The 25,402-nt window shown below is 34.6% G+C and overlaps 6 protein-coding genes and 1 non-coding gene across 11 annotated transcripts; 4 read left to right on the forward strand and 3 right to left on the reverse strand.

Moving 5' to 3' along the window:
- The first annotated feature begins 643 nt into the window (after positions 1–643).
- LOC107928887 (pinin) lies at positions 644–4,168 on the forward strand. 2 transcript variants are annotated; one of them, XM_041086585.1, is made up of 11 exons: positions 644–851; positions 953–1,063; positions 1,150–1,215; positions 1,334–1,492; positions 1,590–1,703; positions 2,164–2,235; positions 2,485–2,568; positions 2,663–2,763; positions 3,089–3,173; positions 3,331–3,410; positions 3,567–4,168. In XM_041086585.1, the coding sequence occupies exons 1-11, from the start codon at positions 774–776 to the stop codon at positions 3,625–3,627; spliced, it is 1,011 nt and encodes a 336-aa protein (XP_040942519.1). In that variant the 5' UTR covers positions 644–773; the 3' UTR covers positions 3,628–4,168. The 2 variants fall into 2 exon arrangements, with proteins under 2 accessions (XP_040942519.1, XP_040942518.1); XM_041086584.1 differs by lacking the exon at positions 3,331–3,410.
- Positions 3,332–3,481, forward strand: LOC121214361 (small nucleolar RNA snoR135). The gene has a single exon (XR_005909944.1). It is a non-coding gene; the product is annotated as a small nucleolar RNA snoR135 (small nucleolar RNA).
- A 155-nt stretch (positions 4,169–4,323) lies between the features above and the next one.
- LOC107928886 (uncharacterized) lies at positions 4,324–7,345 on the forward strand. 2 transcript variants are annotated; one of them, XM_016860164.2, is made up of 3 exons: positions 4,324–5,457; positions 6,728–6,856; positions 7,184–7,345. In XM_016860164.2, exons 1-2 carry the CDS (start codon positions 4,807–4,809, stop codon positions 6,812–6,814), a joined length of 738 nt encoding a protein of 245 aa, XP_016715653.1. In that variant the 5' UTR covers positions 4,324–4,806; the 3' UTR covers positions 6,815–6,856; positions 7,184–7,345. The 2 variants fall into 2 exon arrangements, with proteins under 2 accessions (XP_016715653.1, XP_016715652.1); XM_016860163.2 differs by having other exon boundaries at positions 6,728–7,345.
- A 320-nt stretch (positions 7,346–7,665) lies between these two features.
- On the reverse strand, positions 7,666–10,016 carry LOC107928884 (actin-100). Its single transcript, XM_016860161.2, has 6 exons — positions 9,856–10,016; positions 9,672–9,745; positions 9,336–9,403; positions 8,836–9,229; positions 8,140–8,753; positions 7,666–8,025 (listed from the first exon to the last, which is right to left on the reverse strand). Exons 3-6 carry the CDS (start codon positions 9,390–9,392, stop codon positions 7,960–7,962), a joined length of 1,131 nt encoding a protein of 376 aa, XP_016715650.1. The 5' UTR covers positions 9,393–9,403; positions 9,672–9,745; positions 9,856–10,016; the 3' UTR covers positions 7,666–7,959.
- A 1,434-nt stretch (positions 10,017–11,450) lies between these two features.
- On the forward strand, positions 11,451–13,352 carry LOC107928948 (cytochrome b-c1 complex subunit 6-1, mitochondrial). Of its 2 annotated transcripts, none has more exons than XM_016860257.2 (5): positions 11,451–11,555; positions 11,908–11,961; positions 12,118–12,202; positions 12,966–13,055; positions 13,139–13,352. In XM_016860257.2, coding segments are annotated over exons 2-5 (210 nt in total). In that variant the 5' UTR covers positions 11,451–11,555; positions 11,908–11,959; the 3' UTR covers positions 13,172–13,352. The 2 variants fall into 2 exon arrangements, with proteins under 2 accessions (XP_016715746.1, XP_016715747.1); XM_016860258.2 differs by having other exon boundaries at positions 11,464–11,555; positions 11,912–11,961.
- Positions 13,353–13,359: 7 nt separating this feature from the next.
- On the reverse strand, positions 13,360–19,294 carry LOC107928946 (protein LAZ1). 2 transcript variants are annotated; one of them, XM_041086586.1, is made up of 9 exons: positions 18,919–19,292; positions 18,777–18,833; positions 17,965–18,073; positions 16,977–17,161; positions 16,797–16,885; positions 16,235–16,496; positions 15,865–16,065; positions 14,188–15,584; positions 13,360–13,693 (listed from the first exon to the last, which is right to left on the reverse strand). In XM_041086586.1, the coding sequence occupies exons 1-8, from the start codon at positions 19,054–19,056 to the stop codon at positions 15,225–15,227; spliced, it is 1,401 nt and encodes a 466-aa protein (XP_040942520.1). In that variant the 5' UTR covers positions 19,057–19,292; the 3' UTR covers positions 13,360–13,693; positions 14,188–15,224. The 2 variants fall into 2 exon arrangements, with proteins under 2 accessions (XP_040942520.1, XP_040942521.1); XM_041086587.1 differs by lacking the exons at positions 13,360–13,693; positions 14,188–15,584 and having other exon boundaries at positions 15,865–16,070; positions 18,919–19,294.
- Positions 19,295–22,544: 3,250 nt separating this feature from the next.
- On the reverse strand, positions 22,545–23,774 carry LOC107928827 (putative NAC domain-containing protein 94). Its single transcript, NM_001327292.2, has 3 exons — positions 23,498–23,774; positions 23,152–23,417; positions 22,545–22,988 (listed from the first exon to the last, which is right to left on the reverse strand). Exons 1-3 carry the CDS (start codon positions 23,664–23,666, stop codon positions 22,704–22,706), a joined length of 720 nt encoding a protein of 239 aa, NP_001314221.2. The 5' UTR covers positions 23,667–23,774; the 3' UTR covers positions 22,545–22,703.
- Positions 23,775–25,402: the final 1,628 nt, after the last annotated feature.

Below are 25,402 nucleotides of genomic sequence, written 5' to 3' on the forward strand. Positions count from 1 at the left end.
ATATATATTTTTTCTGATCCATGAACTCTCTTGCATGCTTTATACTTCTATCCTCTCATATACTGGCTCTCAACATCTCATCACCATGCGAACCGCACTCTGTCTCCGCCCTCTTCTTGGTCATCGACACATATATACTTCTTCTGCTCTGCTGCATGGCATGCAGTACGTGCATTTGGTAATTTGGAGGTCAAATATAGATCAAAATTAGACTATAACCATAGCCAAGGGAATTTCTTATGTTAATCAAACTCCATGTGGGATGATCATTGCGAAGAGAATAACAACTCGTTTAACTTTAAGCTGCGATTAAATAACCATTCGTTATTCGATTATTTCTTGAATTTTTTTTTATCCAACACATTCATTCTACGTTTGAGTTTTCAGTTACTCTATTATTGAAGAAGCGAATGCATTAGTTATAAGCATCATGCCCAATTATCTTTTGTTCCACAGCCTAAATACAAATGTTTATTTATATTTGAAAATATTAAATTTTGTACCAGGAATAAGAAAATAACAAATAAAAACTTTGGGCTGTGATTTGAATGGGGTTTTGATTTCAATGGGCTTTTCCGGAACAGAAACCTCATCAGTCCAAATATCGACCATTTTATGTACGTTGATAATCCTAAAATAAATTAAAAACCCTTTATAAAATTAAACCAAAAAGAAAAAAAAGAAGAAAGAAATTCGACCAAAATATATCCATCGCGAGGGTTTTCGAGTTAACCTTGGTCGTCTTTTCTATCAAATTAACAAGTAAATTCCAAATGGGAAGCACCGCCGTCGAGAAGACAGCAGAAGAGCTTCAGCGAGAGATTGATGAGCTTCATCGCCAGCAACGCGAGGTTTCTATCTCTTTCTCTCTTTCTTTTTCTTGTAAATACGACTCTACGAATACTGTTAAGCTACATTCTTTTCTTTATTAATTTGTGTATGCTTTATATAGATTACAGAGAGGCTGAGAGATCCTCGAGGACTCCGAAGAGGAGGACTGTCAGGCATCGGTCCTCGTAACTTCGCCGCCAATGGTTCTCGCCAGCGTGGCTTTCTTCGACATGTATGCTTCTGTTTCTCTTTAATTCTCGCTTTTGCTGTTTTTCGCCTTTTTTAGGGTTTAAGTTTTCTTCTTTTTGTTTCTTGTAGGCGGATAGGATTGATGGAGAAGATCAACCTCCGGCTAAGAGGCGATTGTCATCAGCTGTTGTCAAGGTAAACCATTTCTTGCTCGATTTTCGTTAACAATTAGTAACTATTAAAAGTCTATTGATTCACCTAGCCTTTCTTATGCTCTTTTTTATATTGTTAATTTGTTAATTTTGGACTGAAGGTTGAAGATGGAGAGATTGTTGATGATGAAGTAGCAAAGGATGCCAGTGACATGGCTGTCGAAGGATCTGGTGCAGTACATGAGAGTGATAGAAAGCTTTCGACTCAGCAGCAAAGTGGTTGGTCTAGAAGGGATGTAAATCAAACACCACTGAAGAAGGTTTTTCTGTACTCTAGATTTAAATTTTTATTGAGCTGTGGGATTATTTAGGTCCATGAATTGTGACATTCTTTTTATCCTTGTTTTTTGTTGTTAGGATGCCGAAGTTCCGGTTGCTGAGCATGTTCCAAGGATTTTGCCCAAGGATGAGGACCCAAGCTTGATTAATAGGAATAAAAGAATGTTGGGTCAACTTTTAGGGACTTTGGAGGTATTTATGTCGTAGTTTCTGTCTTAGTGAAATATTAAATCATTGAAATTCCTACTTTGGATTGACATAGAACCACACCAGCTTACTAAGTACAGCAAGGATCTAAAGAAATGGCTTTAACAGAAACCATAAGCTGCGAAGTTTAACAATAGTTGCGATGTAGAGCTCCTTCTCGTGGATAATTTCTATTTCAGCCTCCCATCTCCAGTTTTAATGGTTTTATTTAAATAAATAGCTTCTTGGTCCGGAACTAGGAAAATCAATCATTTAGAACCCCTACAAGCTATTTATTTTGGTATTTGTGTTGTAAAGCCCCCATTTGTGCCCCCTCACCAACACACACAAAAAAAAAGGAAAAAAAATATCATTTCCTTGTACATAATGCTGGTATTACCTATTTCTGCCTGCTGGCTTTTGTAGATTCATAACAGCATATCTTTTTTTGTTTTCATTTCTGCAGAGATTCAGGAAAGAAGATAAGCAACTTTCAGGGACAGAGGCATATATGAGACGGTCAAATTCCTTGCAAAGAGTAAGCTTGTGCTTTTTCATATTATGAATTTCTGGTTTCATTTGTAAATCGAGTAACTTCTTATTGTTAGTTTCTTATGATTAGCTTAACAAGTCTTAGGGAATACAAAATGAGCAACATTGGATGACTTTGTTCCCATGAGACCTAATTTTCTATGTCTAAAGTTTAAAGAAATAATCATTGTAGAGTTTGGGGATTTACTATGATAAAGTATTTTGCTGGTCACTAAATGTTTGAATTTCTTCATAGGCTGAGCAAAGAGCTCGCGAAGAAAGTGAGAAGCTGAGGCAACAAGAGCGTGAACAAATAGCAGAAAAGAGGAGGAGAGATCTGGTTTGTCATTGATCATTATTGCTGTTAGTTGACGTTAAAAGTTGTTAGATGTAGAAATAAATGATCATTATTGCTTTCCCCTTCTGTTTTTCAGACTCTCAGGGCTCGTGTGGCTGCCAAGGCTGAAGAAAAGAAGTTTGAGTTGTTGTTTCTTCAGTGGAGTGAGCACCACAAAAAGCTTAGCAATTTTATAAGGTATATATGTAATATCAATTTTAGTATGATATGGTGTCAGCACCTTTCAGGCATAAAACATTTTCTGCTTTAATGTTGCTTTTGCTACGAATGGCTCTAGTATTAACACCCTTTCCGCCTGTTGCAGGTTAATTTTAACTTTGGTCCAGTAGTGTCCATATTCACAATTTTATTGAGACAAAGATAAGTTTCTGTTCAAGTGCATAGTAGTGTTGAAGCATCTGAAGACTTCAATGTTCCTGCTTTCTAGGATCTAGGTAGACTGCAACAATTATTTTTTGGATAATTTTGTACTCATCTTGATTGCTCTTGGAATGTGTTTCAGGACGAAAACTGAGCCTCCAGTATATTATTTACCAACTAAACCATTGCATGAAGATGCAGCCATATATGAGCAGCAGAAAGAACAAGTAAGTTGTCTAAGTCTCATGCTATTAAAACGAAGACCAAATTTCTTCCCTAGTTTGTTGTCAAAAGCTAGAATTCCTGAAAAAGGTGCCATTTTTTCATGGACTTTCCAACTATCTTGTGGATGCTATTTCAAATTTTCAAATTTCAGTCTTTTAGAGTGGCAGGGATATTGTGTATCAGCATCGTGCTACAATTAATGCACTCTGTTTCCGAAAGAGTTCCGTGCAAAATCAATTGTAAGAGGAAGATGGGCAGTTGTATTTCATCCTAATAATTAGAAATATCAACAATCATCTGCCAGACATCACTTTCTTACTAATATTAACAATCTGTCTTATTATCGTGTGATGCTAATTACTCGTGATATCAATATATTTGCAATTGCATAACAGGAGTATTTGGAATGGAAGACAGCAAGGAGGGAGGAACTGTCTGAATATCGGAAACAGATAGGAGAAGAATATGTAGGGAACGTGGAAAAGGAGTTGGAGAGGTGGCAAAATGCTCGGAAAGCTAGGAAAGCAAACAATGACATGAACCTACAAGAAACAATGGACAAAGAATTGGATAGCCATAGACTGGAGCATGGTCCAAAGAAGAGAAAGATACCAGGTGGAAACAACAATGAAGATGAGGAAGATGTGGAAGATATCAATGTTGGGGAAGATGATATGATGGATGATGTGTTGGGTGTTGATGATAATAATGGTAGGAGGGGAGATGAAACAGCGAAAGCAGAGCCCGATAACACTAGTCCAGTTCCTGATAATAATGTTGATCAGCTTTGAACCTTAGGCCGTAGGTCAGGTCAATCTTTACTAGTAGGTCTTTTCTTTTTGGTTGTTTTAGCATTCATTTTGGCTGGCATGGCATGATTCCTCTTTTTGTTTCTCCTTTAACCCGTTACTAGATTAGATTTTAGATGCGTTTTCCTATTATAATGCCCAAATACTTTTAACATTATTATCTAAATAACAATAGCCGTTATCAGAAATTAGAAATTCGTGTTGAAGTCATTTTTGCAGTCAGTTAAAAAGAAGGCAGGCTAATAATTAATAAGAAAAAAAGTGAATAAAAAGCTTGTATTTCCTCGAAAGTGAAGTTGGCGTGAAAGTTAAATTTACTTGCTTAGTTACCAAGTATTTACCATTTATTATAGCGCCATGATCAGGTAGAAGTGGTAAGGTGGAAAGAGGGCGTGAGTTAAAAACTTACCTCACCGAATCAAGCTAAGTTAAAATTTCTGCTTTGTCGCTTTATCTTATTTTTACAATTTATTACAAAGATCTATATTCTTGAAAAAGATTATAATCGAAGTTTCTATTTTATCAGTGTTACAAAAATCTACATTCAAACTAGCTTTTCCATTTGATTTACACTCAAATAAGTATGAAATTGAAATTAATGATTTAGTTAAAAAATACCATATATTCGTACACCTTCAAGTTTCACCCCCGGAAAAGCACACTCCCCTCTCTGAGTCGTCTCCCACTTTCAGTCCCCTCTCCATATCTATCCATCTCTTCTGGAAGCTTAGAAGCAAGTGTAGTTCCAAAATCAATCTAGGAAAGCAGAGAGTTAGTGAGAGAGGAGGAGCTTTTTCTTTGAAAACTTAAAAAGAGTAAAAAGCAAATGCCACCCCACGCCAGAGAAATACGTCCAACCCCCAATGGCGACCACCACCGCCGTCACGGCCTCTCCGCCGCACCACCTCTCGCTTACTACCCTCGCTCTTCCTCTTCTTCTGCCTCTTTCAAAGGCTGCTGTTGCTGCCTCTTCCTTCTCTCTTCCTTCTTACTCCTTCTCGTCCTAGCTGTTTTTCTCATAATATTCCTCGCTGTTAAACCCGAGAGACCCCAGTTCGATCTCCAACAAGTAGGGGTTCAATACATGGGTATCTCCACTTCTAATCCTTCCTCCTTGGATGGCACTAGCACCGCTGTCTCGCCTTCCCCAACAACCGCTTCTTTGTCCTTAACTATCCACTTGCTTTTCACTGCGGTGAATCCCAATAAGGTCGGCATCAAATACGGCGAGTCTAGGTTCACCGTTATGTACCGTGGGATTCCTTTGGGAAAAGCTTCCGTCCCTGGGTTTTACCAAGAAGCTCACAGCACCCGGAATGTGGAAGCTACCATCGCCGTTGATCGAGCTAACTTAATGCAAGCTGATGCAGCTGATTTAATCAGAGATGCTTCACTTAGTGACCGTGTTCAGCTTAGAGTTTTGGGTGATGTTGGCGCTAAGATCCGCGTCTTGGACTTCGATTCTCCTGGCGTTCAGGTCTCTTCTTCTCCTTTCACTTCTATTTTAAACTTTCTAATTACAGCATTATCCTCATCCCCCCTTCTCTCTTAGAATCCTTAGTTTCAGACTCCTTTTCCTTCGGGAGCGGCGTAGGTGGTGGTGTCCACACTGGCTGCCTTAGCCACCCCACCCCCCAATTAGTCGCTGTCCACTCCACTTTATTCTCGTTTGTTTTTACTAACTGGCACCACTCTTTGGATACTTAGAATTGTTAGTAGGGAAGGGTAAGCGTGTTTATTTTTCCCCTCTTGGATGCTTTCTTTTGTCTATTAATTGCAATCATTTGACCTCTGAAAATTCGTGAGCATATTCATTTTTCACTGTGAATTAGTCGATGCCATGGTTTGGATTTTACCTACTCGATCCAATGACTTTTGTGTACTTATTTATCAATTTGGATTGAGCATTATTATTATTCTTTGTTTTTGGAAATTTTTGTGTGGGATGAGTTGAGACAGAAAGCAGTAGTTGATAACTTGATATGTGTTGTAGCATGGTGGTATTGTGGTAAAGACAGAAGTGAATAAATGTCATAATTTTGGGTTTTGATTATTATTATTTACTTGATATCCCAAAATATGTCTTTTATTTCGTTTCTCACCCCTGGACTATCACTCTGACCCGACCATCTTTAGTGTTTTTTTTTTCTTTTCAATATTTTAAACAAGGTTGAGATTTGAACCCAATTTAATGGATTTCAGTTCTTAAAAGAGAATGATTGCATGTTGAGATTTATTTATTTTTCATTTATATATATTAAACCTTTGAGTTGTTTGTTTGATGTCTTTTTTTCAAAGGCTGACTGCATATGGAGTTCACTTTTTTTTGTTCTTTACAATGTAGGATCCACGGCATTTACCTATAGATTATCTTGTGTGATCCATAAGTTCTAACTCCAATCCTCTCTTGTATGATTTGTATTTTTTAATGCTTTAGGGTCTCTTTTAAGGAAAGTGGGGTAAAAATGTTTTTCCCTATTAGCTGTTGGGGTAGATAATGAGAACATACATTATTGTGGCTTCTTCTTGCCACGATGCCATAGTATAGCATTTCTTAGCCGTGAAGCAGTTTTGATAATGTACAATAAATTGCGGCATGATGCTTTAAGAAAACTTTGATGATCATTCCCCTTTCTCTGGTGTTTATGACCAATTTTGACAATTCACTCACATCAGTGCAAGATATATGTTGGGGTGCATAGATTAGCTAGTGTTTTGTTGTGTTGAAATGGGGTTGGCAATGGCAGGTATCGGTGGATTGTGCAATAGTGATCAGTCCAAGGAAGCAGTCTATCACCGACAAGCAATGTGGATTCGATGGATTGAGTGTTTAAAGTTCAAACTCACATTGCCTAATAAAATCTTAATGGTGAAAGGTATTCTCCTCCTTTTTGCTTATTCTCTCTATTATTCTGTGTCCCCAAATGGGATCGTGAAAGAATTTGGAATAAAAAAAAAGGGAAAGAAAAGGCAAAAGAGGGGGGTAAAATTCAGGGGAAGGAAGAAATAGAAGTGGATGGATGGAGTGTATTATTATTATTATAATATAAAAAAGTAAAGCGTTGGGAAAAGACAAGACGATGATAAGAAGATTGTAAATTGTTGGTCGGTTTCCCCCCAAGCCCAAGATTCAATTTTTTGGAGTGGCATTGTAAAATTAGTAGCATGTGTAATGCTGCCAAATTATCGTTGTGCTTGTGCAGTGGATGGTGCCTCTCAGCCATAATGGCAGATGGGCCTTGTTGTAAACCACGCGCGATTTTGTTTGTGCCTTCGCCCCCGTGGATCTAAAAATTCATCTCTGCCCAATCAATGTGTTGTTCTGCTTTTTACTTCATTGCTAAAATAATTGTTGTTTTTTTCCACTTATCATATTCACACCTGATCTTTTAGCCAAAGGAATTTATAGTTATTCCATTGTTTTTTTTATCCATATGTAAGGAAGGAATTTAGAAAATAAAATTTGTAATTAATAATTAAATAAACTTATCTGTATTTATTTATAAGTCTTCAAATATTTTATTATTTGCTCATTGATGTAATGATTTAATGTGATTCATTGATATGCATCATGAATGTTATGCATTCATAATGCATCAAATATTATTGGTGTGTAAATATTTTGTGAATAACTTTGATTTTAAAATACACTCGGAAAAGATATAAAACATTTTTGAAATTAAAATTTAATCAAACAAAAAACATACTTCTGATTCTTATTATATATCTTGCAATCAATCTTTTTAATAAAAAAAATCATTCAATGATCTAACGGAAAATTCCCAAAATGAAGACTTTCTGGCCTAAACGAAATATAGACCAAAGCATTACAATTTACAAGCCACTCAATGCCAACAATAATATAATATATATATACCAGATTGATTAAAGAAAAAAAAAAGCTTTCCGGAGGCAACCGAACTGAACTCGCAACGACACGGGCCGATAAATGTAGACTTGATAATTCATATCATCCAAATTAGAAACACTTCCGGTGAACGATAGCCGGACCTGATTCATCGTACTCAGCCTTGGAAATCCACATCTGCGCATACCAAAAATAAAAATAAATGTAAGTTGTTGCAGAAATACGTGTATGACAGGAATATGTTGAATATTTAGAGGGGAGGAATTTGAAAAAATGAAATCGGAAAGTTACCTGCTGGAAGGTGCTAAGAGAAGCTAAAATGGAACCTCCAATCCAAACACTGTATTTTCTCTCAGGAGGTGCAACCACCTTGATCTTCATGCTGCTAGGTGCAAGTGCAGTGATTTCCTTGCTCATCCTATCAGCAATACCAGGGAACATGGTTGTTCCACCACTCAGCACTATGTTTCCATACAGATCTTTTCTGATATCAACATCACACTTCATAATGGAGTTGTATGTAGTTTCGTGGATTCCGGCTGCTTCCATTCCGATCAGAGATGGTTGGAACAATACTTCAGGGCAACGGAACCTCTCCGCTCCGATTGTAATCACTTGACCATCGGGCAATTCGTAACTCTTTTCAATGGCAGAGCTACTCTTGGCAGTCTCCAATTCTTGCTCGTAATCAAGAGCTACGTATGCGAGCTTCTCTTTCATGTCACGAACAATTTCCCGTTCTGCAGTCGTCGTAAAAGAGTACCCTCTCTCGGTTAAGATCTTCATCAAGGAATCCGTAAGATCACGACCGGCAAGGTCTAACCGGAGAATGGCATGGGGAAGAGCATAGCCTTCATAAATTGGCACAGTGTGGCTCACACCATCACCAGAATCCAACACAATACCTATATTCAAAGAAAACAAAATCATCATCATGCCAATTTCCATAGCATCACACTAATTAAAATCCAAGCAAAACCAGTTTACCTGTTGTACGACCACTGGCATAAAGTGAAAGAACTGCCTGAATAGCAACATACATAGCAGGCACATCAAATGTTTCAAACATTATCTGAGTCATCTTCTCCCTATTAGCCTTGGGGTTAAGCGGTGCTTCTGTAAGAAGTACCGGATGTTCTTCAGGGGCGACACGAAGCTCGTTGTAGAAAGTATGGTGCCAAATCTTTTCCATGTCATCCCAATTGCTGACAATGCCATGTTCGATAGGGTACTTCAAGGTAAGGATACCTCTCTTTGATTGAGCTTCATCTCCTACATAGGCATCCTTTTGACCCATTCCCACCATCACGCCTGTATGGCGTGGTCGACCGACGATACTAGGAAACACTGCCCTTGGGGCATCATCACCAGCAAAACCAGCCTGCAATTACAAGGGACAAAACAGGTTTCAACACTTGTGTGTATGTGTGTATTTGCATTAAAATCATAGTCTATTTTTCATTGTAATCTATGGATGATTAACTAACCTTGACCATTCCAGTTCCATTGTCACAAACAAGAGGTTGAATATCCTCATCAGCCATCTCTGATTAGCCTTAACAAGGAAATGGATTGTTTAAGTTAAATCTTGGATCAAAATTTGAACTAGGAATCAAATAAGTTTCTAACAAAATGAATCATTGAAGAAAAACATACAACTGAAACAGCTCTAGGATTAAAACACATATTACAACAAAATCTACAGAATCTTGATGTTCTCAAGCAAACACCAAGCAGAATGAATTGTAAATAGATGTCAACCCAGAAATATTTACGCATGGATAAGCAATAATAACAATAAAACAGATTAAAATAACCAATACCTTGTTTAAGCAAAAAAACACTGAGCTTCTCTGAAAATGAAAAAAAAATAACAGAGAAGCTGAAGTTATATAGCCTATGGAGGAGAAAAGAAATGTTATTAGATCGTTAATAATATAGTAAAAGACTCTTGATTAATATATATATAGCAGAAATGAGAGAGATGCAAATGGAATTCAACCCAACTTGAGTTAAGCCTTGTTTGGCAGCTGAGAAAAATAAAAATAATAAAAGGTTTGCTTCATATGGGGAAAAGGGAATCTCTCACACAGAGCGTGCCAGAGGATGTTTGCTGGACTTATGTCGGAATCCAAACAAAAGCCGTCCAAGATCCAAATGGTGGAGTTAAGTCAGGTATGATGTAGACATTAAGACCTAAAATGTAATTAATGAGACATCAACAAAAGGGCGGCTAAAGTTAGGGTGGGCGGTGGTGTCTCTTGCCGACCATGTCTATCTATGCTTGCTTCTATATTGGTTGGCACTTGGCAGTGGCATTGGCAATGGCCCCCACTCACCTCCTTTCCATTTCCCTCTATAATTAAAATTACAACTACACTAGATTGGTATTTTCTTTATTTCTCTTCTTTTTCCTATTCGATTGGGTTTTTTTTGACAAAATGTTTTTTTTAAAGTAGGGAAAACTATTCAAAGTTAGAATTCTAAGGAAAATATTGAAAATTCATAGTTATGCAACGTGTTATTTTTTAAATAATTTAATTGTACTAAAAAATTGTTATTATTTAAAAGAAAATATGCATTTTATAGTTAAAAATAAAAAATTTAAGACCATATCTTTTAACAAGTCGAACACCCTCTAGTAGTTTTGAAGTTTTCCAAATTCCTCGCATCCTTTGAGTGCTAAACTATATTTTTTTCCTTTGTTTTAATGAATAAATATCAAATTTATATTTAAATGTATACGTTTAAAGAAATTAATACATAATACCTATTTTTATATTGGATTAAATGATTATGTTGATTAGAAAATATTGTCAGAGAATTTTAAAAACCAAATCCAATCAATATTTTATGTATAAAATCAAAGAAATTTTGAATTATCAAATTTTAAAAACTTTTTGTTGTTTATATTAATTGATAGTGGGGGAAGTTGATGTTTAATTATGTTTACGCAACCCAAAGAAGACCAAGCAGCTCACCAAATTTGATTTGGAAAAATAACTAATCAATATTCCTAATTGTTTCTATCAATCAATTTAATACTTTAAAAAGTCAAATATAATATTAATCAGAACGGAAACGAATTTATATTTAAGTCTAATCAAAGGAAAGCCACAACTATTCATTTCAAGGAATAATTATTATAATTAACTAACAACATTTTCGCTCAAATAAGATAATATTAAATTTATTCATATATGAAAATAGTATTGATAAAAAGTTAAAATAGTAAAGCTAATCTATAATTTAACCCTTAAATGAGATATCAGATCTTACGTGACATAATTTTAAATAGAAATTTTAAAGAAAAATGGATGTTATAAAAGTATTGATTTTGAGATTTACTTGATAGTTTGAGGATGTAATTAAAATGTTTTGAAGTTTGGAGACCAATTTAAAAGGAGGGTTATAGTTTGAGGATGTCTAGTACAATTAACTCTTATTATATAAACACGTTCCCTTTTGCCCTTTTCCCGAAAACGGTGCCGGACGACTTTTAAAAGGTTAGTTTTCAGCCCAATTGCACACTAGTACGAAGGGCCATAAGCTTAGGAAAGCCCATAAAATTGGATCCAAAAATAGAGGTAAGCCCATAAATTCTGGCGGCAGTTGTGCGCACTTTAAGCTCACTCTTATACTATGCGTTTTCCGCAAGTAAGGATTCGCCAATCGCCATAGCCGAGATCTCGTCTTCCTGTCTCAAGGTACTCTTTTTCTTTTCTTTTCTTTTCTTTTCTTTTTTGGTCAAATATATTATGTGAAGGTGATATCATATTCCATAAGGAATAGTAATATATTTTTAATAATAACTGATAATGAATTCTTCATTCAATTGTTTTTCTTGATCTGTAAATCTAGGGTTTTAGGGTTTAGTAGATTTCATCTTTTCCTTGTTTTTATTCAAAACCAGAAACTTTATCTCTTTTTTTTTTAATTTCAATATTTCAATATTTCATTTTTCAGTTTTTTTTTTGAGAATTTACTTGATTGCTAACCTTCAGCTTTAGATTTTGTTTTAGCTTTAGATTTTGTAGACTCTAATTATTTGTGTGATAGTTAGCTGATCTCCAAAGCTCTGTATTTTGCTGAGTTCTCTACTTCATTTGCAATGTAAGTTTATCTTTTTTCTCATGTATAAATATCTCTCTTATTGCTTGTTCCTACTTGGATTATTTTTTGTTCGATCTGTAAAATATAGTGATTAATTGACTGCCTTCCAGTACCAAGTCTATATTTCACTTAATTGTCTTTAAATAATTATTTTAGGGCGGACGAGGAACCTGTTGATCAGAAAAAATATCTTGAAGATGGTTGCAAGCCTAAATGTGTGAAACAGCTTCGTTCATATGAGGTTGGTAATAAACCGGTTGTTTATGAATTAGAAGCAAGATTTTCTGAATGTTCTTACCGTTCTTTCAGTTATATGACTTTGATAATTGCTGATATAAGTATATGCTCTTGGGGTGGTTTTTTCTACTTATATTAATGGGATTCATTGAAGATTGCTGATTTATTGTCTTTTTGAGTTGTCTAAAATTCTAATATAGTAATATCTCCCTGTCTCTTTCTTTTGAGTGATTCATTTCCTGTTTTACTAGTTATTGTATGTTTGTTAGAGGAGCACTTAGCATTTTTAGTCACTTTTTTGAAGAAGTGCTACCCCAATTTTTAGTTTGGAGACTAAAGTCGTATTTTCTTTGATGCTGACGAACTGGTCATCCTAATATTTAAAGGAATAATAAGCTTATTGAGGATATATGTGAAGTTTTTTGTAATGCAAGTTGTTTTCTTCTTTTGAACCAGACCTAACTCTGTATTTCACTAAAATCCAATATTAAAGTAAAATCTGACAACATAAATTCCTTGATAAAAATGCTAGGCCTCACATGCATATATATTTACTCTCAAAGTGGTATGCCAGTGTTTGACTAAACTGGTCATTTACTTATCTTTTCTTGTTAATGAATTCTAGAATCCTTAAATTTTATATTTAGACTGGTGTCCTATTGAGAAATTCTGTTTCTTGTCTTAAATAATTGATAATTCTTGTTTGGAACATTGCCTGTTATGATGAATAATTGCGCAGCAACTTATAAGTTACTGCTTTCCTGCAGGCATGTGTTAAGAGAATCCAAGGTGATGAAAGTGGGCACAAGCATTGCACTGGTCAATATTTTGACTATTGGTCTTGTGTTGATAAATGTGTAAGTAGCTTTATTTGCTTAGAGCCTCAGTTTGGCTAATGTTGTTATGTAACTTGTCCTGATATCAATTTGGTGGAATGTAGGTTGCACCATCGCTATTCACAAAACTGAAATAACCAGGGCCAGAGTTGTACAACGGTAGCATCATGTCATGCTGTTGAATGATTGTTTCAGACAATTTGGCTCCATAAACTTGACAAGTGTTAAAATTTTTTTGTGTTACTTTGGAAGCATTTAAATAAATTTGGATCCTGGGATACATCCCTCTTGGGAATAGGATCACAAGTGTTATGACAAGTTTGAGTGCAAAAATATTGACTATAAATTGTGTTGATGTGCACAGAAAATTGAGTTTTAGAAAATGTGTATTTCTATTTTTCAACACCCTCGAATCAGAGAGGTAAAAGCTGGAGAATAATATGAAGAAGATAGATGAATCATTGAATTGTTGAACAGGGGCTGAGCCCTTTCTCCAATGGCACCTCTTATGCGCACTTCAGGCTTGAATCTACAGCAAGTGTTGCACCATCAGCTTTACTATCTTCTCGTAAACTTAGCTTCCAACCAAAATTTCATCTTTTTTGAACCCTAGTTTGACACCGCATTGGCTCTTATGGCAGCAGTGCTGCACCATTAACCTGTATCAACAAGGATCGTCATCAGGGCCCGGAGTCGCTCCGGGTGACATTCATATGCTAAACAATGGTTTAATTCTAGTTTGAACAAATTATAATTCGTTGTTATTATACTCATCAATAATAAGACATAGATGCAATATTTCTTATTAATGCCAAAATAATATAATATAGCAAACACGACACCTTATTGGTTAAACGTGATCAATGCCACACATTTAAACAGCTGCAAGTTGTGTTGTTCAACAGGAATAGAAAACGAGAATCACAATGGCAGCAAGATTTACAGTTTTATATATTTGAGACGTGAAGAGAAACAAAAATACAAAGCAGACCAGAAGCATCCTCTAGACCTGTTAAAATTGAAAAGGAAAAAAAAACAACAATAATTCTAAGCGTATGTACGTAAAGGAGCGCAAGTATGCATGATCCTGAACTAATCTTTTACGTGCTCTACATGAGATCAAATCCAAAAGCATCAAGTTCTGAGGACTTACTGCCTGGAATTTCCCACAAGTCGCAGCATGGACATTTCCAGCAGTAACACGTAGTTCTCTTATATTCTCTTGTGTCATAGAAACCCATTTCTTGGAGTTGTGATAATTGTGTGGCATACATTTCTTCCACATGGAGCTTACCATCAGACCAGCAGTATCAGGTGCTCCTGAAACTGCAACTAAACGAAAAATAAGGGTAAAAATATGAAAGATAGAGGAAGGTCCTAAAGCAAGTTCGAGAGAGCCATTGATTGTTCGAGCAACTACTCTTCATGCCCTTTGTAGAGAAAGTTCAGAACTACAAATTGTACTCATTTTTATCATGTACCTGTAGTAACACCACCCTGGTCTGTAGCCCTGCAAGAAAGCCAAATGGTGAACAAAAAAACAATGAATCATAAAGCCATTTTAATAGATAGATACAATCGCTTACTGGGTTGATTGCTGTTGGTTGAGCTGAAACACAAGTAACTGCTGTAAAAGCTAGCAATTGCAGCAAGAAATAAATAAAAAAAGAAAAAGAGAGGTGACTTCACAGTCAAAATAGTACTTGAAAATATCAAACAATCTGATATTGTATCCACTGAGAAGTAGCCTTAACATGCCTATAACACCATAATAGCTGAGGATGAGCTTATACAGAATAAAAGACAGATCCCATAGCATAAAATCATCTAAGCATTTAGCATTTATTAGGAGAGAATTCAGAGATGCATACTGCATCAAATTTACCTGCATTGAAAATCACAGTTTTGCATATATAACCAATCATAAAATGTTTAACTAAGCTTCATATTACAAATAAATTGGTTCTTTTTTCTTTTCAAAAAATGTATACTTTTTACACTGCAATGTGAGTGTCAAAATATATATTCATAACAAGAAAAGAAACAGCCATTATACGATGAAAACTTGTGGGCAATGATTTCATTTATGCCCTTGAGCATGTCAATGTCAATCAAGCTTGGTACTGGAGAAGTCTCTTTGTATCTCTCACACCAGCATGTCTTATTTTCATTGATGTAGCCACCCACAAATTAATATTTCATCTCGACTTTAACCTTTCTATGGCCCCTAATCAGATATCGACTGCTCTGATCACCACTGCTGATTTCTCCTACACTTTCCACGCTGCTATATCCTGATATTCTATCCCGTTTCTTTCTCCTTGCAATCCCACTATCGCTCATGCTCCCTTCTAAGAGTGGATCGTCGATATCACGAGTTACCCTCTGTGCAGCTGTTGGAATACAACTATCATCCCTTGTCTTCCTTTTGTGTCTGCGACGCCTCTTTATGTTTTCAGAGATCTTATGTAGTTTCTTGTTGAACTTCGTGATCCCCTTCTCAACAGGCACAACTGCTTGGTTTACTGTAAATTTTACATCGTTTACGATCTGCACCAGGAAAGGTAGATTCTTTCAACAATACTAATGTCACCATACTAAAGAAAAAGTAAAAGAATGTGGTCTTAAAAAGATTTATCTGCATACAATAAAAAAGGCCCCCAACAAACATAGTGGAAGAATGTGCATCATTGATTGCACTTTTCAGTTTTTAACGATAGATGGTGGATGTTAATTAGCAACTTAATCAATTCTACCCACTTGAACTCCTGAAGAGATGCTATCATGGAGGACCAACAACAAAGATTATCAGTATAATCTGAAGACTTACATATTCACCACCACCAATAAATACGTCTTTCACACTTTCTTTGATGGTCATTCCACTTCCGGCCTTCATTTCGGGATCCAGAGGGCAATCAACCGATGCATAGTCTCCAAGGATTGGAACACTTTCAGGAATGGGATCTCCCATTAACTCATAAGGTGTGGAAGGGAAAACATATAGGTGAACTATAGAAGCAAGGCCCATCTGTACTGGAGGAATATCACAACATTCCAAACTTTCATATTAGTAAAGGACCCATAAAATTTAGCTTTTTTATTTAGATGACCGAAAAGGGCAATATTCCAGTTTACATAGGCATAGATAAATAGGAGTTCAACCAAGAAGAAATTTGTTGGTGATTGAAGACAACTACCTCTATACAAATGATGAAGTTTTGGACACTTGACTTAAACTGCAAGCCTTCAGCAATTGGACTTCTGAACAGACCAAGAGCATAAAAAAGGGCAATTGCCACACCTTGCCACCAAGTTAAAAATACTATAGATTTAAATGTCAAAAACTTGGCCAACGGATTTATGCGCGCCAGTTCATCTTTTGTGACAGCATAAAATTGTATTAAACAGTATAAAGCCCATGATTGACTGAAATTGAGAACCACTGCCATATAAGGATACCTGAAAATCAGGAAACAGTGCCAAGATAATGAAAATTTTCTTAAGAGGGCCCATTTGCAAAAATCCGTTTTCAGTATTTAATGTTAACTTTAAATGAAACAACGAAGTCCCTGAATATTTTCAACAAACACTTGTGCTCGCAAGTAAAACAACAACATATATTCTGATTTTAGGAGGTTTGTTACTTAGCAGGTGAAGCACTAAAGGAGGCATCAATATGAATCACAATCATTGATGATTACTTTTTCTATATAACTCACACAATCCTTGCTATTATAAGCAACATTAAGATCATCTTACCCACATCCCCATTTGAATTCTCCTTCACAATATACACCAAAAGCTTCAAGAAATACTGCTAAAAGAGCAGTTAATGACTTGATTATCATCTGCCACCAAAGCATAAAACTTTGTTAAAACAGGGAACAATAATAGAAACAAAAGTAATACTTAATTTTTTTCAAGCTAAAAATCACTTACATATTGGACAATGGCGAACTTGACAACTTGGTAAAACCATTGACCAAGTTTCCAGGGTCTAAGGATATAATTCATAGGAAAAGGGTGCTTAATAGTCCCCTTTTCATAATCAAGTTCCAATAGTGGAGTTTTAGAACTTGCACGCCCTAATCTTTTCATGAATTCGATAGTCCTATCTTCACCACCTTAAAAGCAGAATTGCAGTAAAGAACAGAAATTTTCTCAACATTAGCCATAAAAATAAACAGTTGGTTTACTCTGAAAAATGAAGACCGTTAAAAAATGCAAGGGAGAAGAAAATTGCCAAATCAGTAATTTAACAAATAGCCTATGTTTTCAAACCTCAAAAACTAGTGTTGCACTTTGACATTTACGCTATATGGACCTTTGAAAGTCCATAAGCCAAAAATGCATGCTATGCAAAGGTGTTAATTTTCTAAATATTTTGATAGAAATTATCATTAGAATTTTAGGTCTGTAATATCAAATGCATAAACTAGCACATATACTCAGTTTGACAGAACTTTTTGGCACCCCTTAAAGGAAATATATGTTGTGTATAGTACCTTTTTCCTTAGTGTGTGTGCATGTCTGTGTGGTTTATTTCATATGGGTGTCATGTCATCAATAGCTCAATGCATGATATTTTTAGCCCCAGATAACTTTACAATAAAACTACCAGTTGGCAGGCTATTGGAAATAGCCTACAGCCCCCGTGAAGAATGTGGACTGTTGAGCCTTTAGATTTTCTCATCAGTGCTAAAGGTAAGGCCTGCAAATAATTACATCCTGGACCTTGCTTGAGTAAAAGCAACAGAGTAGAGCATATTCTCTTTTAGAATATAACTAGAATGAATCAGGGGCATTGTATATTAGACATCAGAAGAATTTATATAAAAAACAAATAAGATGGCACTCCAGAAACAGTAAACCAGAATTACAAAATAAAATTTTTAGTTGAACTTTGAGGCTCTAGAAATGGACATACCCAAGCAAGCAACAAGGTATCTTTCAAAGCAATACATGGCAAATGATTCGTAGCAATCTCGTAGTATCGAAAAATCAACACTAATTGATTGATCCACCAATGATATAAACTGTTAAAAGTAATTGGGTAAGCAAGATAGAAGATAACATACCATTGAATCAGACACCTGTTGCCAAAATATCATGTTGAAGTACTCTGCCAAAGCTATACCATAAAAGTTTCGCATACTAAAGGCATACCAAACTCAAAATTTTAACCTAAGCTGAATATAAGTCAAACTTCATCCAAACACACCGCTTGAAATTAAGTGAAAAACCAACATAAAGGATTTGTGCCAATGATTTTACACAATTTCTTAAGGAATGTTCAGTAATCTCAAACACCAACTTTTTGCTTCAAATTTTCAAAAGTCAAGTATGATATTCCAAATTCAGGAATCTAGGAACAGAAATTTCCTACAGTAAGCATCTTCAACAAAAAGGTAAAACATTTATGCTAGTGATTTCACAGTTGTACATTCCATAATCGCCAAAAGACCAAATTCCACCCAACAGGGCAGAACTTTGAGCAATAATAGACAAAAACTTTGAGCATTGTTACAAGAAATTTATCTGAGCTCCAGGCATGGTAATGATTTTAATCTTAGAGTATCAAAAAACACTTATTTTTATCAAACACATTACAAAATGGTGCAAGACACTAGGATTTGCACGATCTGAACCACATGAAAACAACTAGCAAAAGTTTTCGGATTGAAAACTCCCTATAAACTGAAAAAACAAGTAAACAAAAAACCCGATCAAAGAACTCACCGATTCTACAGCATACAAAGGAACCATAAGAATGACTCCGATCAAAAACTTTTGCTCCTGCCGGTCCAAAAGCGCAAGCAAAGTCAGAAAATAGTACAGATTATGGGGAAAGAGCCTACAATGTCTAAAAAGAAAACCTTACCTCAGGATTCTTGTAAGAATAGAGATGTTCGAGGACAAGATACATTGAAAGCGAAAGCGTGACGACTACAAACACTCCAGCTATCAAAGTCGCCCAAATAGGTGGCGAATAGCCCAATAGATAATCTGTAATCTTCATCAGCGATTAGCGACTACACTTTTGGCGGTAAATCGGTATAACTGAATTCCCACTTTCCGGGAAAAAGAAGTTAAAAGTCAACTGATAATCATCGTTAATCCATGATTCAAAATCAGAAAGAATTTTAATTGAACATAAACAGAAAAAAAAGAATTGGAATCCCTAGGAAAAGATATGGAGGTAAAAGCCAAAGCCACAGAAGGTGACTCGAATGGAACATGAAACTGAGGCATGCACGGACGCTGCTCGTGGATCCGTTTTATCTGTTATCTCTTAGATTATTACTATAATACCCTTTTTAGAGTTTTATTTAATACAGCCCTGTTCTAACCCAACCCAGTATGCATTTTTAACCTGCTTAAATTTAGGTTCTCTTCAATGTTGTAACAATAACGATATTGTAATATCATTGAATTGTTTTTTTTTTATTTTTGAATTAATGCACTTTTAAGCAAGTCAATTAGAAATGTAAAGAGTATAAAATTTATATTTGTTTCTAATGGTTCTTAAATTTGTTGGTAGTGTAATTTATTAACACTGAGGACAAAATTATCCTAAGTTGTAACTTATTCTATTGAATATTCATATTTTTTAGAAATAACATGAATTCAAATCATAATTATATAAAAAAAAATTGATGAATAGATAGACTTTATCAAAATCAAGGTGTAGTTAATTAATTCGGTCCAAATTATCATTAAAACACTGATAAAACGTGAACGAGGTTCACATGTTTAATTCGAATAGAAAAGATGATGAAATGGGCTGCAGGTTGGTTTGTCGGGAGCAATACAATATAGATCCAGATTAACTCAATTTGGCAGCTTTCACCCGTTGCCAAATCTTTGGTAGTTAAGCCAAAATAGTACAATTTAATCTGCACGTTCAAATCATAATCCTATAATACTAACAAGTTTTGTCTTTTATTGCAGAACAAGACAAGCCATTCGTGCACATAATTTCATGTCCAATCTTTTTAACTTCAAAATAAATGTGTCGTGAGTTGTAAGGAGACATTGCATCTACAATGCAGATATTGCATTTAAACCCCAAATCCAGAAAAATTATTCGGTGTTTGATGAGAAATGAAGATTCCTCATACCTCACCTGATATATATAATATCCATATGGCAAAGACGGCCATTACAGCTTTGAACCCAATAATGGCTACTTCACATGCTCGGTCTATCAGCTTGCCTTCTCGATCAAACCCCAAAATTCTTCAAATACAAGAGCTTCTTTTCAGGTTAAAGCCTGTTGAAATTGTCTCTCTGTCAATGTCCGAAATCAGCACCAAACTCGGTGGTGTTCGAGATCTGCTCGAAATTTTCGACGAGTTATTGTTATTGTCACAGACACAACAAGCTTTACTCTGAGGATGTAATGAAAAATGGGCTGATGACTTGCTTGACGGACTTGTTTTGCTACTGGACGTATGCGGCATTGCTAAGGATGTGTTGTTGCAATCCAAAGAACACATTCGAGGACTCCGATCGATGTTTCGAAGAAGAAAAGCCAACGAATTCGAGCTCACAAAGGAGATCAGTCACTACTTGGCTTCCAGGAAGAAATCAAACAAGTTGATTCACAAAGTCTCAAAAGATTTAAACACTAAACGTAGCTGTTCCACCTCGTACAACAAAGCCGGCAACGACAACACCATGGCCACGGCAGACATGTCGAGACAGATCCAACAAGTCGTTCTCACAACACTCAAATCTCTGCTATTGTACATAACAGGATTCAAGACACAGTCAAAGGTTGGCATGTGGAGTTTGGTTTCTAATCTGATACGGTCGAAACATGTGGATCGAAACGAATTCGAGAAAGTAGATGATGCATTGACGTGTTGCTTGATCATAAAGCAGAGAAACATAGTAACCAGAATCTACAAACCGAATTGGGAAAACTGGAGTTGAGCTTTGAAGATGTTGAACAATAACTGGAATGCTTGCACAGAGATTTGATTAAAACCGGAGTCACCCTTCTTAATATCCTTAATCACTAGATCAAACAATGCCCTCAAAATCAAATCCTTGTATATGAATGAATGTACAAATTTTCCTTGATATAGAATTTTTTAAAGATTTTGATGTTGTTTAGGAATCTGATTTCTTCAATTTTCTTTTCTCGGGCTGTAATTTTAGTACCAAAGTAACCTGTTTTCAAATTAAAATTTCAGTCATAAAAATGGTAAAAACTACTGCCAATTGAGAAAGATGCGTGGCAGCAGGAGGAGACAGCCCAAGCTGGCTTGCATTGTTCTCAGTCAAAGCCACTCGTGCAGTTGCAGAAACAAATCTCAAGAAAAATTATCAGCGATGGCCAACACCACAGATTTTGAGATTTTGGATCAAAGCAGACAAATCCCATACTATTAACATGAAAGATTCAGTATTTTGTATAAAAATCAAACACGTTTTACAGTGTTAAGTGTTCCCTTCACACAACCACCTTTGTGGCATATCGCAGGCCTTTTTCTCTATCTTCAACATATATGCAAGGCATTGAAAGAATCCGAAACAAATGGAAACCATATTTAACACCTCTCCTTTCAACAATGGTTTTTTTTTTTTTAATCAAAGCTTGGATCACTGCTCTCAAGTACTGACATGAATAAAAGGGTATATACACATTTTGATACCTAAACTTGACCTCAATGCTCAAATTGGTACCAAAGGTTTTTTTTTATCAAATTAGTATCTAAACTTGTTTTTTTTCTTCAAATTAGTACTTGAACTTGGTTCCATAGTCCAAATTGGTCAAGTAAGTCATTTATCATAGCTACTAATTCAGACTAAAAAGCTAAGTTCAAATACCTTTTTGAATCAAGAAATTAAGTTCAATTACCTAATTAGGCCAAGATAAACTTTAGGTACCAAATTAAACTTTAAAGTTAAGTTTCAGGTATCAAAATGTATATTTATCTTAAATAAAAATTTCATGGTCTTTTTTCCCACAAATTTCCTTTCTTTTCTTACTTCTGGGGATAGATTTTAATCATCTTCACAGAGAATTTTTGGTGCTTATTTTTGCATTCATAGGCTTATTTGTGCATGTTGACTGTCTTAGCATCATTATCCATGGTATAAGGGTGAAAATATTTGATAGGTCCTTTATTATAAGGATTTGATTAAATTAATCCTTTTATTATTAAATAAATTAATATAATTTCTATACTATTAAATAATAATAAGGCTAAATTAGAATAGATTTAATATTTATTGTTTAAACAATATTATTTATTGTGTAAAAAATAATATTTTTAAAGTTTTTATAATTTTGTAAATAAAATATTTTGTTCAGAATTGAACTGCAGTTGAAAAAAATTAATTTTCAAGATATTTTTAATAAATTAAATGTCAACTCAGTTATAATTTGAACTTATTTAATTTTTTAATAGTATAGGAACTAGATTGATATATTTAATAATAGAAAGGACTAATTTAATTTAGTTACTATAATAGAGAGAACTCCTAAGTACTTTTAACTTGAGTCTAAATTTTCATGATGAGAGATTTATGAAAAAAAAAAACCCTCATTGACAAAACTTGAGTAAGAGGGACCTAATACAAGCTTATGTACAACATTAGATTTAAAAGTTGAGGATATTGGCAACGTAGGGTGTAAGATTTTGGAACCAAGGGCTATTTTTCATTGCCTAATGTTAATTGCAAAGATGCAGAAGAAATTTTCTTCTGTTCCTTTGCTATTCCATCTGATCTTTTCTCTTTCACCATTGCTTCCTCGTCTTCTTCTTTCTTGAAGACCACCAAATCTTGTTTTGGTGTGCAGAAAGAGATGGTGTCCATGGATGAGAATGAAGATGATGAAGGAAGAGATGTGTTCTTCAACTCTTCCTCCATTGCTGCCCTTTGCTCCAACACTTTCAAGGATGTTGCTTTCCTATATACTTTGCACATCACTATGTCCTGTAAACACCAACCACGCAGATATAAATCAGACCATGAAAATAGAAAATTTGCAAACTAGGTGTTTTCATTTTAGTCAGCTAATTTTAATAAATTTTCATTTTGTTAATTGGGTGAAGGGTGGGTGATTTTTCTAACTTGAAGAAATTGTGCATATATATACCTTGGGCAAAGTAGCATCAGGGAGACGATACTCATTCGTAACCCAATCAGTCTTGCATCCTCGTTGAGCTCTCCCTTTATAGAAAACAAGTGTCTTTTTGAAGCCAATCATCTTTTTCTGATCCGATAAGCTCACAATTTTCCGATCAGAACCGGTGGCTTTCCAGAACCCATTTTTAGTAGTCCTGTTAGGCCTCCCTCCTTTCCCATGTTTCCTGTCTATTGGCACAAAAAAATACCATTCTCTCTCTCCAACCTTTGACAACCCTATCAAAACATTATCAATCAACAACTCACATAAATAATCACTATTAATCCAGCAAATGAAAAATCATATATATATATACCAGGCAGGTCCCAAGGATCATGGTGATAGATGTTGAGAAATCCAATTACATCATAACTCAACATCTTGCCATAAACGATGTTTCTAAGGTAAAATTCTAGCAATTCTTCCTCCGTTGGGTGGAATCTAAAGCCAGGAAGTTCAACCTCTGGGTTTGATTGGTAGCTCATTGTGGTTAGCTTTAGTGTCACTAAACACTTGTCTTGCTTACTGTCAGCTTGAATCAAAGCTATATTTGTATGTGCATGCAAAAGCCTGAGCCTTGGGAGATTGATATTTTGTAAGGATGGTAGATAAGCATTGCTGGGTTTATAAATGTTTGGACAGTGAACACTCTAAAGACCAAGTCATCAACAAAAGCAAGTCCTTGATCTTGTGTTCGAAAATAATTTGCAAGAAAAAGAGTATGGTCTTTCAATGGAACCCACACGCTTTTAGATAACTGGCCAATGACTGAGTGAGTATACACCCACTTCATTTTCTGGCTTCTTGCTTCAGCTAAGCTTCACTTACTTTTATTTAATCACTTATTTTTCAAATTTTAAAATTTCAGTTATCACCAAACAATAACAGTTAAATTTATTAAATAAAATCTGATGCACCATTTAGATATTATCATATGTGTAATAATACTATATCAACTTATTATTTTTATATATTTCTCACTAAAATTTCTGTTAATGGATTAATGACAGGCATTTAGGTCCATACTGAAATTTTAAAATTTGAAAAAGTGTAGAAATTTAGAATGATCCAATTAGAGAATATAGGTACAAGACTAGTAATTGGATTTAACCAAACGAACTTAACTATTATTGTTTGGACGAGGACTAAAATTTTAAATTTTGAAAAATGAAAAAATTAAAAATTGACCAATTTAAAAAATATAGATATTAAAAATGATCAAACAAAAATTTAAAGATTAAATTCATAATTTGTTTGGACATTCTTTACTTGGAAATTCAAGAGCGGTAGGGGTTTTTCTTTTCCAAGTAACTTTGTGCCACATAATTTGATTTTTAAAACAAATGAGCTAAGATTGATGCAGATTCAAGCCAGAATCTTGAATTGGTCATAATAACTAAATTCTCTGGAAAGTTGTATGCATGTTCCAGGATATTATTTTCTAAATGATAACATCTTTCAGGAAACTGGCAAAGACTTGACTTCTGTTTTTCTTTTCATTTTTGTTTTCTAATATCTTCTGGCAAAGACTTGACTTATAACGTTGAAAATATGTTCTTTTATAATTAAATTTAAAGAAAAAAAACATTTTTGTCTTTATAGATCGGTTTAATTAGGAAACAAATAAAGAAATTTCGTGGTTTTGAAGAATGCTTTCGACTTGGAAGTTGAGTTGTTTATGACTGAATTGATCGGGTCAAGGTATAGGATTGCATTTTATCTTTTTATTTTAGATAAAAAATTAATTTAATTTTAAAAATTCTATTTATTTTTATTATTAAAAGTTAGTCGTTTAACTTATCTATTTTTAACAGAAAAGACAAAAAACTATATAACTCTTAATATATATCCATAACACTTTTATTCTAATACAACTTATAAATTTATTTCTCTCTTTAAAATATTAATGAAAATTAAAAAACTATGGTTTGATTTTAATGAATTTTAATATAGGTGTATTTGCGCTATTAGTTCTGGCACTCTTTTAATCTTTTTTTTTTAATTTAAAAGATTTAATTACTTTAGTATTTGAATTTTAATAATTTAAGTTTAATGTTATCAGTGGAATTTCATTAAATTAGATTATAAAGTAATTAAAAAGGATTTATAAGATCATATTAACATTTTTATTTGTTTTTTTGATCTTCTACATGTGTAACGTTGACCATTTGTACAATTTGTTTTTTAATTGCAATATAATCTAGTTTAATGAAATATTTCA

Source organism: Gossypium hirsutum, chromosome D01 (assembly GCF_007990345.1).
Source record: "Gossypium hirsutum isolate 1008001.06 chromosome D01, Gossypium_hirsutum_v2.1, whole genome shotgun sequence".
In the NCBI taxonomy this organism is placed as follows: domain Eukaryota; kingdom Viridiplantae; phylum Streptophyta; class Magnoliopsida; order Malvales; family Malvaceae; genus Gossypium; species Gossypium hirsutum.